The sequence below is a fragment of the Dasypus novemcinctus genome, chromosome 23 (assembly GCF_030445035.2).
Source record: "Dasypus novemcinctus isolate mDasNov1 chromosome 23, mDasNov1.1.hap2, whole genome shotgun sequence".
Taxonomy (NCBI): domain Eukaryota; kingdom Metazoa; phylum Chordata; class Mammalia; order Cingulata; family Dasypodidae; genus Dasypus; species Dasypus novemcinctus.
Window position 1 is genome coordinate 69,917,837 of NC_080695.1, and position 17,335 is coordinate 69,935,171.

At 41.8% G+C, this 17,335-nt stretch overlaps 1 protein-coding gene across 1 annotated transcript; it reads right to left on the reverse strand.

Annotated features, from left to right (window-relative positions):
* Window positions 1-12,007: 12,007 nt before the first annotated feature.
* Window positions 12,008-15,411, reverse strand: LOC101420925 (olfactory receptor 1F1-like). Its single transcript, XM_023583437.1, has 2 exons — window positions 14,503-15,411; window positions 12,008-12,031 (listed from the first exon to the last, which is right to left on the reverse strand). Exons 1-2 carry the CDS (start codon window positions 15,409-15,411, stop codon window positions 12,008-12,010), a joined length of 933 nt encoding a protein of 310 aa, XP_023439205.1.
* Between the last annotated feature and the right edge of the window lie 1,924 nt (window positions 15,412-17,335).

Sequence of the window (17,335 nt, forward strand, 5' to 3'; positions counted from 1 at the left end):
ATTATCAACTATCAATTTATGAGTATCTATAGAAGTGAAGACTATTGCATCCTCTCTTATTTTCCCCTTCCTTTGCTATGAATATACTTAAGTATTTTTTTTTTTAAAGATTTATTTATTTAATTCCCCCCCTCCCCCAGTTGTCTGTTCTCTGTGTCTATTTGCTGCGTCTTGTTTCTTTGTCCACTTCTGTTGTCGTCAGTGGCACGGGAAGTGTGGGCAGCGCCATTCCTGGGCAGGCTGCACTTTCTTTCGTGCTGGGCGGCTCTCCTCATGGGCGCACTCATTGCACGTAGGGCTCCCCTACGCAGGGGACACCCTTGCGTGGCACGGCACTCCTTGCGTGCATCAGCACTGTGCATGGGCCAGCTCCACACGGGTCAAGGAGGCCCGGGGTTTGAACCGTGGACCTCCCATGTGGTAGACGGACGCCCTAACCACTGGGCCAAGTCCTTTTCCCTATACTTAAGTATTTTATTTTATTTTTTTAAAAAGATTATTTATTTCTCTCCCCTCCCCCGCCCCCCACCCCAGTTGTCTGTTCTCTGTGTCTGTTTGTTGTGTCTTCTTTGTCCGCTTCTGTTGTTGTCCGCAGCACGGGAATCTGTATTTCTTTTTGTTGTGTAATCTTGTTGTGTCAGTTCTCCGTGTGTGCGGCACCATTCTTGGGCAGGCTGCACTTTCTTTCGCTCTGGGCGGCTCTCCTTTTGGGGCGCACTCTTTGCGCGTGGGGCTCCCCCATGCAGGGGACACCCCTGCGTGGCACGGCAGGCCTTGCGCGCATCAGCACTGTGCATGGGCCAGCTCCACACGGGTCAAGGAGGCCCAGGTTTGAACTGCAGACCTCCCATGTGGTAGACGGATGCCCTAACAACTGGGCCAAGTCCGCCGCCTATACTTAATTATTTTAGCTAACTTTCTTCTTATTTTCTTTACCTTTCTCCCTTTTTTTTAAACATAGGATGCTTAATTATGCTAGTTTACTTTCATGTTTGATTCAGGAGTTACAGAATGTCATGCTGAGATCATGATTGGAGTAGGTGAGATCCTGTTTGTGGATATGGATTTAATAACGAATGAGATTTTGAGTTGTTCCCCTATTGGGTGAAGGGTAGTTATGATAGAATTTATCTTTTACTGAAGGGTAAATATTGGTAAGAAGGAGTATATGCTAATGTTGTCCATCAGAAGGGATGGGTTCTAGTGGCCATTTATCGTGCTTTTTGGCTTTCCAATTTCTGTAACCTCTTCTAAAGTTTAGGTAATTTCCTACCTTATAATTCTTGTTGGGATAAGAACCTATCTCCCCCTATAGAATAGGATATCTACTTTCCCAGCCTCCTTTGCAGCTTGGTTGTTGGCATGTGACTGCTTACCAGATTTCCTAACCCTGCCTTTGACACAACGAAGGGCAGACCAGAAGGAACGTTTTTGGCAGTGGCAGCAGCAGTTGCAGCAAAATGGGTTCCTGGAGAAGAAATAAAAGTAGTACTAGTGATGGTAGCCCATGTCCAGTGAGATCTGTAACAAAGCTATGAACTGCAACATCTGTGCTTAGTGGCAGCAGCAACCTTGCCATCCTAACAGAGAAGTTCTATAGCATGATTTGGGGGCACTGTAGTTGGCTGTGTGGTCTTTTGAGCCTAGTAGCCTAGTTCTCCAGCTGTCCAGTGTTTTTGAAAGGCATTCATTATCATTTTCATTAGATCCTTTTTTTTTTTTCGCTTAGATTGGTAAGATTTGGTTTTTGTTACTTGCAGCTAAGAACTGTGAGTCCAGAAGGCAACCACTTATCAGAGAAGGACTTGAAGGCCATCAGGACTTCCTGCAGTTTATGTCTACTCTGAGTTTTCATTTTTTCCTTTCTCTAAAGACCTTTGCTCATGCGGCCATGAGAAATTTGCCAGCTTCTGGATGTACATCTTATAGGTAAAGCCATGCTGAGAATGCCCTGCAGACCCTCAGTCCTGTTTTCATGGTCACAAACCCTCAGTGGAGAGGGGGTGAAGTATAAATTGTTCCGCATACAAGCATCCCTGTGGCTTTGTTGATTAAGGAGCTATGTTTGTTTTCTAGGCCTCCTGAAACAAATTACCACAGACTGGATAACTTAAAAGAACGGAAATTGATTATTGCAAAGTTCTGGAGGGCAGAAATCCTAAATCAAGGTGCCATCATGTTGGCTCCTCTGGAGGTTTTGAGGGAGAATCTCCCCCATGCCTCTTTCTTAGCTTCTGGTGGTGGCCAGCAATCCTTGGCTTTCCTTTGCTTGTAGGAAAAGCACCCCAATATCTGCCTCCATCATGGCCTTATCCGTGTCTCTGTGTCCAACTCTTTCCTCTTTAAGGATTCCAGGTTTTGCACTAGGGCACATCCTAACTCAGTATGGTATCATTTTAACTTAATTACTTCTGTGAAGACCCTACTTCCAAAATAAGGTCATATTCACAGGTACTGGGAATTAGAATTAAACATAATTGTTTTCTCAGAAGAATTCAACCCACATTCTCAAAGTGGGTGACCTGCTGTGAGTTGGGAAGATATCCACAAAGTAACCTGTCTTAGGAGCCTGGAGTTCCACAATCACGGCATGCTGTGCTCTCCTGGATAGAGTCCCTCCTCTCAATTATGTACGAACAGGTTATCTTTTCTGCCAAAGGCTTTAAAGAATTAAGTGCGACTCTAATGTCCCCACCAGTATTCCCATCTGCAAACATGTCACTAAGTCTATGCAAGAGTTGACCAGAAATGAGAAAAAATGGATTACTCATATAACACGCCACTATCTGATCTGCAAAAGTAAGAAAAACGTGTTTTAATAACTCAATTTCCAAGTCTATAAACATAACCCCAGTTCAGCAAGGTGATGAGATTTGAGTTCTAGGGAATTTTGTGTGGGACCTGTTTCCACCCCTACTGCTTCATCTCCAAGTTCTGACCCAGGACTTAGATTCTATTCTTGGCTATCATTGTTAGGGCCAAAGGGACCAGGAAAGAGGTGGATAGGCATTTTCTACTTGTCTGCAATGGGGCTCTCAGGCAATCTGGTCTCAGTGGCCATGGAGGCTCCTGTAAACGCTGCTCTCTGATTCCCCCAAACCTCCTTCCTGCGCTGAGGGCTGAGGCCGTGAACCTCTGCCACCCACTCACTCAGGACCTGCCTATTCCCAGACTTTCCAGTCCTTAGACTAAGGGGGAGCACCGGCCAGTTCCATAAAGGTGAAAAACACTTGACGGCAGCTGCACCAGTCCCTCCCAGGTAAGATTATAACAGCAGAGACGTCAATATTTGTTGGTTAAGGAGGAAAGTTCTTTTAGGACCTCATTTTGCTAAATCTTCGAGATCCAGGGAGCAATGTAGCAGGAGTCCTGAATTGAGCAGTTGGAGCCTGAGATAAACCCAGTCATAATCAGCTGTTTTTCACCAGATGTTTGTTTGCCTCCCTCTCTAAGGAGTCAGTGAAAACCTGGGAATTATTAAAGAGACATGAAATTGCAGAGACAGACTATGTAGGTGCCTGTGTGTTGTTTCTATGTTATACATTATAGAATTTAAAGAATGAGTCAAGTGGCCCAGCATCATTTAGGAATGGGAGTTAGAAGTTGGGGGGCAGAGCCAGACTGAGTAACTCTGTACATGTTATGTTGACATGACGTGGCTGCAACCCTCGGTTTCTAGCTTTCTGGCCTCTTTCTCTTTTTGACTCTGCATGTGGATAGCATCTTTGCTCTCATCCTCAAGGTCCAGATATTCCTAGGAGAGGGAAATGGAGCAGATAACTAATAATTTTTGAATTAAAAATTTAACTAAAAATCTTTATTATGGAAATTTTCAGACATATACAGAACTAGACAGCACTGACCTGTGAATTCCCATGTGCCCATTATCCAGCTGTACTAATTATCAGCTCATGGCCAATATTGCTTTACCTATACCCCTAACCTCTTTCCAACCCCTCCTATTTTAAATCCCAGGCATCTTTTCACCCATAAATATTTCTCTGTGTATCATTTAGAGGTAAGGACTCATTCTCATTATTGCACTTTAGAAAATCACAAGTAATTCCTTAATTTTTTGAAATATTTCCAATTGTCACAGGAAAGTCTGCTTTTTCTTTTTTCAGATTTTTGAATCAGGACTCAAAATCTGCACATTGAAATTGGTTGTTATATCTCAACTCTCATTCTTACTGAGTTCCATTCCATGTCTTTTATTCTTGCAGTATATTTGTTGGAAAACATTGGCTATTTTTCCTGTAAACTGTTTCCCAATCTGGATTTTGATTATTATATCCCCATGATGCCATTTAAAATTTCCCTTTGTCCTCTCTTTCCAGTAAATGGAATTTGGATCTAGAGGTGTCATTAGAATTCTAGTGCAGTATTTTGGCAACACTAAATAATAGATTGTGGTGTGTTTTATTAACACTCACCTTAATTAATTAGGGCTGCTATAACAAATGACCACCACAAATTGGGTGGTTTAAAATGAGAAATTTATTCTTACATAGTAGTCCAAAGCCACCATGTCAGCAGGGCCACACCCTTCCAGAGGCTCTAGGGGAAACACTGTTCTTTGTCTTTTCCAGCTTGTTGTGACCATTGGCATTCCGTGGCTTGTAGCTGCATCACTCCATTCTCTGCCTTCATCGTCACATGGCTTTCTCCTCTGTATGTTAGTGTCTTCTCCTGTGTCTGTCCTCTGTGTTTCATTTTAATAAAGATACATGTGGTTGCATTTGGTGGTGGTGGTGGTGGAGGCGGGGGGACACCTGGATAGTCCAGAAAAAGCTCTTCTCAAGATCCTTTCCTTAATACCCTCTTTTTCCATGTAATAAGTAGTCCCAGGTTCTGGAGATTAGACCTTGACCATATATATATTTTGTTTTTGTTTTTTCTTTCTCATACATTTTTGGATGTCACCATTCAGCCCAGTACAGCCAGTATTGATGTTTAATGAACGAAGCATGCATGAATTCATTACTTATTGTCTAATTCAATTCTTTTTTCATTTACTGACTAGACTATTTCTTTTTTTTAAAAAGATTTTTATTTATTTATTTCTCTCCCCTTCCCCCCCCCCACCCTGGTTGTCTGCTCTCTGTGTCTATTTGCTGTGTCTTCTTGTCCGCTTCTGTTGTTGTCAGTGGCACAGGAATCTGTGTTTCTTTTTATTGTGTCATCTTGTGTGAGCTCTCCGTGTGTGTGGCACCATTCCTGGGCAGGCTGCACTTTCTTTCGTGCTGGGTGGCTCTCCTTACAGGGCGCACTCCTTGCGTGGGGGGCTCTCCTACGCAGGGGACACCCCTACGCAGGGGACACCCCTGCGTGGCAGGGCATTCCTTGCGGGCATCAGCACTGTGCATGGGCCAGCTGCAGACCGGTCAAGGAGGCCTGGGGTTTGAACCGTGGACCTCCCACGTGATAGTCGGATGCTCTAACCACGGGGCCAAGTCCGCCGCCTAGACTATTTCTATAAAAAGGAACTTCCTCTCATCTACTATTTGATTCCCCAAATGGTTTGTATAGTAAAGACAAATAATGCTGATTATTTCCCTTTATTTACAAGTGTTTAAAATAATGAACTGATTCCACAGCATCTTATAATAATAACCAAATAGGTTTGTTATTTAAGCATAGTTATGAACTGAATGACTTAAACCTATTTGATATTTTTTCAATAGTTGCAGTGATTAACCTTACTGGTGCTCAGATTGGTCAATGGAAATTACTTCAAGTTGGCTTCTGAATTTTTTTTGACAGAATCCTAGTAGATTTTTTGATAACACCCTTGCTATCTAGTATGACAGGGTGTTCTAGACTAGTTCTGAATATTTTGTGCTCCAGAGCTAGAAATGGCCATTTTTGATAGTACCCTGTTTCCTTTTAGTGGGAAATGATGCTCATTGTTACTAAATTGACCATTTTTCCAGGCTCTTTCAGTGGACAGAACTAGAAACATTTTCTTAAGATAAAAATGCATAGTGAGTGCCTCAAATGAAGTCTAAGTAAATTTAATTTTTTTAAAAGATTTATTTATTTATTTCTCTCCCCTTCCCCCCCAGCCCCAGTTGTCTGTTCTGTGTCTATTTGCTATGTGTTCTTTGTCCACTTCTGTTGTCAGCGGCATGGGAATCTGTATTTCTTTTTGTTGCGTCATCTTGTTGTATCAGCTCTCCGTGTGTGCGGGGCCATTCTTGGGCAGGCTGCACTTTCTTTCGCGCTGGGCGGCTCTCCTTACGGGGTGCACTCCTTGCGTGTGGGGCTCCCCTATGCAGGGGACACCCCTGTGTGGCACGGCACTCCTTGTGCGCATCAGCACTGCGCATGGGCCAGCTCCACACGGGTCAAGGAGGCCCGGGGTTTGAACCACGGACCTCCTATGTGGTAGGCGGACGCCCTAACCACTGGGCCAAGTCCGCTTTCCTAAGTAAATTTAAAAGATTGAAATCATACAAAGTATCTTCTTTGGCCACAGTAGAATGAAACTGGAAGTCAATAACAGAAGGAGAACTGGAAAATTCACAAATACATGGATATTAAACAACACACTCTTAAGCAATGAGTCGAAGAAATTGCAAGAGAAATTAGAAAATACTTAGAGATGGATGAAAATGAAAACACAACATGCCAAAACTTATGGAATGCAGCAAATGCAGAGCATAAGGGGACATTCATAGCTGTAAGTATCTATATCAAAATAGGAGAAAGTTAACAGTAATATTGTAATATTTTATAGCAAAGAAAAAGAAGGTACTATATCAATGCCGAAGGTAAATAAGGATATGGGATTTAGTTTTATGAGACAGGAATACGATCAAGCATTCTTTCCTTAATTTTCTTCATTAACAATGAGACCTAGGTCATGTCATTTAACCAAAATGTACTTCTTTATTTATGCTTCTGAAAACTGGAGAAACAATTGAGTTTGTTTTTAGGATTAAATAAGATAAATGTGCCTAAACAGAATTTTTTAAAGTAATGCTTTCATAATTTGTTAAACTGCTTTTTGTCTGTTATTTTATTTTTTGAAGTTGAAATAAAGTTAACTTAAAACATAACAAAACTTCCCAGCAAAGAAAAGATAACTTTACTGCCGAATTTTGAATTTTCCAAACATTCAAAGAAGAATTAATACCAATACATACCAAATTCTTTCAAAAATAGAAGAGGGAACATTTCTTAACTCATTCTGTGAGGCCAATATTACCCCTACTAAAGCAGAATAAAGACAACTCAAGAAAAATCATAGACTAGCCCCTCTTATGAATATAGATGTAAAAATTCTCAATAGATTGCTGCCAAAGCAAATCCAACAGCATATTTTAAAAGATTATACACCAAGACCAAGAGCATTTTATTCTAGGAATGCAAGAGTGCTTCAATGTACAAAAATCACTATAGGAAAGCGGATTTGGCTTAATGGATAGAGCATCTGCCTACAACATGGGAGGTCCAGGGTTTGAACCCAGGGCCTCCTGACCCCTGTAATGAGCTGGCCCAAGTGCAGTGCTGATGCATGCAAGGAGTGCCGTGCCACGCAGGGGTGTTCCCTGCGTAGGGGAACCCCATGTGCAAAGGAGTGTGCCCTGTAGGGAGAGCTACCCAGCAAGAAAAAAGTGCAGCCTGCACAGGGTGGCGTTGCACACATGGAGAGCTGATGCACCAAGATGATGCAACAAAAAGAGACACAGATTCCCAGTGCTGCTGACAAGAATGTAAGGAGACACAGAAGAACACACAGTGGATGGACACAGAGTGCCGACAATTGGGGGGGTATGGGGGGAGGGGGAGAAATAAATAAAAAATCTTAAAAAAAAAACAATATAATACACCACATTGATAGAATGAAGGAAAAACCCCACATGATCATCTCAATTGCTGCAGAAAGGATGTTTGACAAAATCCAATATCATTGAATGACAAAAACAATCAGAAAATCAGGAATAGAAGCGATCTTTTTCAACAAAATAAGGGGCATTTATGAAAAAAAACCCACAACAAACATCATACTCAATGATAATACCAGTACTCAATGTCTAAAGCTTCACGGCTAATATCAGGAACAAGACAAGGATGCCTGCTGTCATCACTGTTATCAGCACTGTAATGGAAGTTCTAACCCAAGAATTTAGGTAAGAAAAAGAAATAAAGGGCATCCAGATGGGAAAGGAAGTTAAACTATCCACAGATGACATGGCTCACTATATAGAAAAATCCTAAAGAATTCCACAAGAAGCTACTTGAGCTAAATAATGAATTTTTAAAAGGTGGCAGGTATAAGATTAACACTCCAAAATCAGTGTTGTTTCTGTACACCATGAATGAACAACCTGAAAAGGAAATTAATAAAACAACTGCATTTACAATAACCTCTCAAAGAACAAAATACCCAGGAATAAATTTAACCAAGGAGGTGAAAGATGTACACTGAAAACTACAAAACATTGTTGAAATTAAAGAAGACCTAAATAAATAGCAATAGAGTCCTGGATTAGAAGACAGTATTGTTAAGATGTGTTAAGTATAATACTATAAAAAGCCTGCTTTCATTGGGTATTGCTGGAAGAAACCCATTTCTGAAAAAGGATGTTCCAGGGGACAACAATTGACCTGCAGGATCTTTCCAAGAAAATGGAACAATGGGTTGCATCTTAGAGAGCTGCAGATAAGCAACACCTGGGATAAAACAGTGTCAATCCAGTAGAGATAGTGTATTAGAATGGACAAGCATACCATACTAATCAAAATTTGCCTGCTCCCACTTTTTAAGAACCCTCCATGTGAAATAGAAATTTAATGTCAGCTTATCACAACGTTTTTTCACTTGCTTATGCATTGCCTTATATAAGCTCCCCCTTTCCAGTAGTAGAGCTCCCTTCTACTTTCCAAATACGTTGCTTCCTGATTCATGAATCACTCAAATCTGTGGGATCATAAATTGCATGACAAGTTTTAACAGGTGTCAATACTATCCAAAGAAAACTACAAATTTCAATGAAATTCTTATCAAAGACTTCACAGCCATTTGTGTAGAAATGAAAAAGCTGATCCTCAAATTCATATAGAATCACAAGGGCCTCAAAATAGTCCAAAGATGCCTTTATAAAGGGAATGATGTGTGAGGACTCACATTTCCTGATTTAAAAATTTACTACAAAGCTGCAGTAATCAACTGTGTGGTACCCTGGCTCACCCCTGCTCTACCATATGGAAGTTTTCCTTGAAGGTCACCTTGACATCAGACCTGGGGATGCCCTACAAAGTACTCAGTGTTCCTGAAAGCACTCCTTTCACAGCAGCCTTAAAGTTTGCAGCAGAAGAATTTAAGGTTCCTGCAGCAACCAGTGCAATTATTACTGATGTCAGGCCAGGAATTATCCCTCACAGACTGCTGGAAATATTTTTCCTAAACCAGAGTTCAGAGCTGTGAATTATCCCTAGAGATCACGTTGGAAGTTGTTAATGTCTGCTACTTGGAACACAGGAGTATCTTTCTCAATATATGTTGTTGTTTTGTAAAATTGAAATCAGGCTATTTAAAATGTTCTGAAAATGCCAGTGGTCAGTGAAGTGATGAGAGGTGAATGTCCTATCATGGCAGGTGAAGGGGGCCTGCTAGATCCTTTGGGGTAAATGGATTATCTGACTGTTTTATAACAGCAGGGTGCTTCTGATGATTCTTTCTGACAACATTTGGAAAATTAACGTTTACTAAATCCTAATTATTTTTCTTTTGAGTTAAATTTTAAAAAAATGTGGCTCATTGATGGCAGTTTGCTGGGACAGTGTTTGACTTGCAGAACTCATAAATAGTTAAATTCTTAATTAAATATGGTTTGTGATGAGGGCATGTATTAGTTAGCCAAAGGGGTGCTGATGCAAAATACCAGAAACAGGTTGTTTTTTTAAAAGGGTATTTATTTGGAGTAGAAGCTTACAGTTACCAGGCCATAAAGGGTAATACTTCCCTCACCAAAGTCTATTGCCACGTGTTGGAGCAAGGTGGCTGCCGACGTCTGCCAGGGTTCAGGCTCCCTGGGTTCCTCTCTTCCCTGGGCTTGTTTCTCTTTGGGCTCAGCTGCTCTGCTTTCTCCTCAAGGCCAGCTGTAGAATAGCAGGTGAACGACTTTTTCTCTCTCCCTGAGGCCTCTTTTTGTGTTTAATGGAGACTTCTCTCCTTCCTCACATATCTGCTTCTCTGTGTGTTTACTTCCTGAGCTCCAAGATCAAAACTCCAACTAGGTCCTGTGCCTTGTCTTTTTCTCTGTGAGTCCCCACCCACTAAGGGGGCGTGGATGCAACGTCCTATTGATGTGGCCCAATCAAAGCCTTAATCATGAATCAAGTAAAAGTGAAAACTCTGAATCCAATATAATCTAATATGCCCAGAGGGACAGACCAGTTTATATACATAATCCAATATCTATTTTTGGAATTCATAAACAATATCAAACTGCCACAGGGTAATAGACATACCAGTGACTACACAACAATTTTAAATATTTATGGTTTAGTTTTTTTTGTTTCAAACTTATACATATAAATTTCTGTTTCATATCAAATTGCCATTTTTTTAACTAGCCTTCATGTGAATAAACCAAGGTCCCACATCAAGTGGTTTTAACTGTTAACATAATGCAGATTCCTCAGTGATGAGGATTGAGACACAGTAGAAGAAATCTTTGCTGAATTATGCACTTTTTAATGGGGTGACAGGATTTGAACCCAGGACCTGTGTGGAAACAGATTCTTAAACACTTTAACAATATTTGCTCTCTGTATTTCTTCATAAATCTTTTAGTACCATGTACAAGAATTCTCAAGAAACCATTGTCTTTTTTGAGGATAATAATTCTAAATAGCATTCAGGAAGAGATTATTATTTGCAAAAACCTGAAGTTCACAGCAAAGCTCAAGGAAACTAATTAGGAATGCTGATGTGTTGAAGACCCAGCATTTAAGGAAGAGTTAAGATTAGTCTCCCAAGTGAATAAGAAGTCACGAAGTGGCAGATGGGTAAGCTCAGTGACCAGGCTGGAAAGGAGGAAAGCAACAGATGACCACTGTGAAGGGACAGAAAGCTGTAGCCAAATAGAAGAAGCCAAGTGGGCAGACAACCGCAGAGGGCTTGCTGGGGAGGACTGAGGGGGAAGCAGAACACTTGGAGTTGTCAAAAGTAGCAAAGAGCAAGTAGATAAATCCAAGATAGGTCTTGTCCACATGCAGACTTCAGAATATGCTCAAGGGAATCCAGAGAAGGACATACAGAGGGAAAGTTCTGTTTACTCTTTAGAGGAAATTGGTACCTGCAGATCCTGAAAGGTGAAATGATGGCTCCCAGTGATTGAGAAGCAGGGCACAGCCTGGATTTCTAGAGTATTAGCATGCTGACAGCAGGGGCTGCACCTGTCTCTCTCTGTCTAGAGCTGGAAATATAGCAGGCTTTCCATACATATTTGCTGAGATCCTCATGAATCAAGTATCTCTAAGACCGGTTTTATCTATGTGCGTCTTCCCTACCAGACCCTAGCTTTATTCGGAAAAATTTTACAAGAAAATGCAGCAGAATCAGCATTGAAGGGTGGCATGGTAGTTAACTTTAACAAGTTAACTAGACATTGTTCACAACTGTGACAGATAAACAGCAGGATTCTGAGTTACCAAAGAGGAACAATGTCTTTCCTGAGGGAGAAAAGTAAACTGAAATCTGGAGAAGTTTTTATGAACAGTGTGATACTCAGCGTTTCCTGGTCTTACAAAGTTGCGTCTCATTTAACCCGAAGTTGATGAATATCCATTCACTGAATTTTCAGTTTAATTTAGATTATTATCCAGACTGTTTTTAGCACAAAAATCTGCCTGCTGTGTTACATAAATACACATTTATGGTGTTCTGTGTCACAATGTGATTTATATAAATTTTTTTATTCTTTGGTTTGGGAAAATTTATTCTTGTAAGTTTTTAATATTTTAAACATCTAGACATTTTTTTAGTAACTGATTTCTAAGATTTTATTTTATGCCGAACCTTTTGAGTCTTCTTTCCCCATTGAATGGATTTGGCATCATTGTTGAAAATCAATTGGCCATAGATGTATGGATGTATTTCTGAAGAACAAAATAACAAAGTAACAAACTTGATGTATGGATGTGAGTGTGGCCAAATGAGTGGTCATGGAAGATTAATGTTAGTTGGAGGACAGCTGGAGGATAGTGCTCTGAATGTATAACAGCGATTTTGGAAGGAGGTGAGGAATTGTGATTAATAATATAAATACAGGAATTTCTTCTACTCAGCTGTTAAGAATGTGGTGATACATGGGGAAAATATAAATAATGTAATTTATGAACTATAGTTAACTACAACACTAATGTTTTCGTAGCAAAAGCAAAGTTGGTACTATATTAATTCTGAAGGTAAAAAAAGAATATGGGGTTTGGTTTTGTGAGTTATGAATATGATTTAGAAATTTTTTCTCTTCATTTTTTTCATTAATAAAGAGACTTTGGCTTTGTCATTTAATTAATATGTTCATCTGTGTATCTTTCTGAATACCAGAGCAACAACTGAGTTAGCATTTGGAATTAGATGAGATACAAGTGCCTGAATAAGAATATTTTAGGAGTAATGTTTCCATAACTTGTTGAGTTGCCTTTTCCTGTTATTTTATTTTTGTGAATTTGAAATAAAGTTGTTAATAAAAAGTGGAAAAAAATAAAGAATACAAAATTGCAAAGATAGCTTTAGACTAATTTTGCCTAAATGACTTTCACATATTCTTAGCAGTGATGTTATAGGTTACTTTAATTTTTTCCTTATATTTTTGAAATATTTTTCAATATATAAATATTCCTAAATATAAAAATTCCCAAAATGTAATTGTTAAGCTTCTTGACCAACTAGGATGTCAAACTGAAAGTGAAGATGATGTTCATTCATTCACTTAATAAAGTGGGTTGAGTGTGTAATTCGTTCAGGAGTCAAGCCCTGCACAGGCATCCAAGGTGGGCAGTGTGTGTGTGAGTCCCAGGCATCTCGCCATTTCTAAAGGCCTTGAGGGGAAGAGTTCAGGGGAGATGCAGCTGTGATGAGCAAACCAGGCAGTGTCACATGTATCTTTTTTTTTTTTTTAAAGATTTATTTAATTTCCCCCCCTCCCCTGGTTGTCTGTTCTTGGTGTCTATTTGCTGCATCTTGTTTCTTTGTCTGCTTTTGTTTCTTTGTCCGCTTCTGTTGTCGTCAGCGGCACAGGAAGTGTGGGCGGCGCCATTCCTGGGCAGGCTGCGCTTTCTTTTTTTCACGCTGGGCGGCTTTCCTCACGGGTGCACTCCTTGCGTGTGGGGCTCCCCCACGCGGGGGACACCCTTGCGTGGCAGGGCACTCCTTGCGCGCATCAGCACTGCGCATGGCCAGCTCCACACGGGTCAAGGAGGCCCGGGGTTTGAACCGCGGACCTCCCATGTGGTAGACGGACGCCCTAACCACTGCGCCAAAGTCCATTTCCCACATGTATTAATACAATAACACAAGCAGGAGTTTTCTGTGGGAACCCAGAAGAAAGAATGTTGGTTTCAGTCAAGAGGAATCACAGAGGAGGTGACATGTGACTTGGAAGTTCAGGGAGGGTTTGCTTCCCAGAGAGAAGGGACAGGCAAGGTATCCCAATTAGACAGGAATAGCAAATGTTTAACCTATTTCCTAGAAATCAAGGGCATTTCTCATGCTAAATATAACCCCATAAAGTAAGGAAGTCAAATTGGATGGGGAGACCCTAAAAATTTTTAATGAAGTATTCTTAGGATTCTGTATGAATGGCCAAAATTTGATCTCAGCAGAAGAACTTGTGCTGGCCCCCAGAGAACTTCCAGGGACTGCTTTTCTAATATTAGGCACATTAGGCCTCCGACTTCCTCTGAGGTTTCTAGGCTCACTCTCCATGAGGAGCAACCAGAAAAGACATTCAAAGCAGCAGGACTTCCAACTCAGAACGCATGTTAGAATTGCCCACCCTGACCCTCGTCAACCCTGGGCAACGCGAAGGAGGAAAACTAGCAACGTTTAGGTCCCACCCTAGAGATTCTGATTTAATTGTTGGAGGTTGGGTCCAGCATCAGGATATTTTCCAAGTTCCCAAACATCCATATATTTTCAGTATATCCAGTATATCCAGTCAGAATGGAAAACCACAGCAGTAGATTCTGAGAGGATTTCCAAAGGGAAGTGGAAACATTTGTAATAGAAAAGAAGAATTTAACCTTAATGGAAAATAATTTGAATGAAGGGGGTTAGACACAAACATCACTCTCGACTTAAGAGAGCAGGGTTGTAATTAAGTCAGAGAATTGATAACTGTCTACAGGGAGTATTTATTCTGCTTCTTTCACACATGCATTTATCAATAAAGATTGCTACATTTTAGTGACTTGGCAAATTTTTATGTGAGTGGGAATGAGAGGTCCACGATACTTTCATCAGTAAGAACATGTCCTGCCCATCACTTTTCTGAGAGCCCCTTTCAAGTCCCTGTTCCTCAGGCTGTAGATGAAGGGGTTCAGCATGGGCGTGACCACTGTGTACAGCACAGTAGCTGCAGTGTCTTTCTCAGCTGAGTGCGAGGATGAAGGGTTGAAGTACACAGCAATGATGGTGCCATAGAAGAGGGAAACCGCAGTGAGGTGGGAGCCACAGGTGGAGAAGGCTTTCCATTTTCCCTTTGTGGACGGGACTCTCAGCACAGCACAGGTGATAGGGATATATGAAGCCAGGATGCAAACAAACGGGGTGATCATTATCAGGGCAGCCTCAGTGACAATCATCATCTCATTGAGGTGTGTGTCAGAGCAGGAGAGTTTCAGCAGAGGACCAACATCACAGAAGAAGTGGGGGATGGTGTTGTCTGCACAGAACGAGAGTCGAACCATCAGCAGGGTGTGCAACAGACTGTCCAGGTTGGCCGTGACCCAGGACCCAATGACCAACAGGGCACAGAGCTGATGGGACATCTTTGTTGAGTAGTGTAAGGGGTGGCATACAGCAACAAAGCGGTCATAAGCCATCACAGCCAGGAGGAAATTGTCCATGTCAGTAAACACAATGAAAAAATACATCTGCGTGAGACACCCAGGGAAGGAGATGGTCTGAATCCCAAGTATGTGATTGGTCAGCATCTTGGGGACTGTGGTGGAGGAGAAGCAGATGTCCACGAATGACAGGTTGCAGAGGAAGAAGTACATGGGGGTGTGCAGGCAGGAGTCTGCGCTGATGGCCAGGATGATGAGCAGGTTCCCCAGGACTGTGGCCAGGTACATGCCCAGGAAGAGCACGAAGAGGAGCTGCTGCTGCTGGGGCTTCCTGGAGAGACCCAGGAGGAGGAACTCGGAGACACTAGACTGGTTGGTCTCTCCCATGGTTATGACTGCTGGTGAATGGAGTACAGCGAAAATTCAGAAACCTAGACCCAGATGGTTAAAATGTGACAAGTTCCAGGCAGGCTCAGGTTTGAAAATCAGTCAATAGAATTAGTAAGATAAGACCTAGGCACACACACTCCCATGCGCCTGAACTCCAGCACTTAGTCTTGATGCTTTTCCTACTGGACTCATTCTCATTTGTATATTTAACATTGAAAAACACACAGACATATACATAGCTTGACTCTGCCTATCAGTACATTTCCCAGTTCACCCTCCACTTTCTGGTAGTTCATAAAGAGATAAGAGAAGTGGTTGATTACTGCTGGGTTCATTTCAAATGACAACAGAGTCAGGATTCCTAGTATTAGTTCCTGTACATGGAAAATTTAGCAATGGGGATTCCTGAAAGAACCTGATATCCTAATAACCAAATATCGGTGTTTCCACTGCTGTAATTTTACCTGGGTGAGGTTGGTGCTGCCAAGTGTTCTTCACTTGTGCATAAGTGGTTGATGTGTCTCTTTAATGTGGGACTGAAGTGTCTTGGAAATAGAGGCAGGTTGCCTTCCCTGGAAAAAAGGTCTCTGAAATGAGGATTAGCTTATTGGAGCTTTGTTAAGGCAGGTTCTTGGGATCAATACCTGTTGAAGAAGAGAGAAGAAAAGAAGCAGTCTGGGCATAGAGAGAAGTTCATGGTCTCAGTTCTCTGTGCAAGAAAGATTCTCAAGGTAATGAGAAAGCAGGCATTTACAGGAGCCTTTGTAACCCCTGGGTCGGATTCCCTGAGAGCCTCATTAGAGTAAAAAAGACAGTAATTGTTCCACCTACTTTTTTGGCCCCTGTGGATCCAACAATGAAGACAATTTTATCTAAGGTTTAGGTATAAGTTTTGGGTCTTATCTAATATATTTTTTAAAAGATTTATTTATTTCTCCCCACCCCTTTATTGTTTCACACTTGCTGTGTCTGTTCATGTTCCTTGTTTCTTTATGAGGCACTAGGAGCCGAACCCAGGCCCCATGATGTGGGAGGGAGGTGCCTAATCGCTTGAGCCACCTCTGCTCCCTGCTTTGTTGTGTCTCTCATTCTGTTTTTCCTCCCCACATCTCTTGTGGCATCTTTTTTTTTTTTTTTTTAAAGATTTATTTATTTATTTAATTTCCCCCCCTCCCCTGGTTGTCTGTTCTTGGTGTCTATTTGCTGCGTCTTGTTTCTTTGTCCGCTTCTGTTGTCATCAGCGGCAAGGGAAGTGTGGGCGGCGCCATTCCTGGGCAGGCTGCACTTTCTTTTCACGCTGGGTGGCTTTCCTCACGGGCGCACTCCTTGCGCGTGGGGCTCCCGCACGCGGGGGACACCCTTGCGTGGCTCGGCACTCCTTGCGCGCATCAGAACTGCGCATGGCCAGCTCCACAAGGGTCAAGGAGGCCCGGGGTTTGAACCGCGGACCTCCCATATGGTAGACGGACGCCCTAACCACTGGGCCAAAGTCCGTTTCCCGCTTGTGGCATCTTTTTGTTGCATCAGCTCACCATGTCAGCTTGCTGTCTTCTCTAGGAACCTCTGCTCCCTGCTTTTGTTGTGTTTCTCATTATGCTTTTTCTTCTTGTGTCTCTTCTGTCAGCCTGCTTTGCCTGCCCATCATGTCAGCTTGCTGTCCTCTTTAGGAGATACCAGTATCCAAACCAGTGACCTACCATGTGGTAGGGGGAGCCCAGTTGCCTGAGCCACATCCGCTTCCCTTATCTAATATTGAAGATATTAGAAATAAGGTCATTTTGGTGCAGACAAATTCTAGACAAAGTTCCCTGGGACCTCAAATCTTATAACCTTGCTCAGCTGGGCCTGTCCCCATAGATGTGGAAATTCAGTTATTAAATCCTTTTTCTTTTTCTTCCTTTAGAGCGGGGTCTAATTGTGT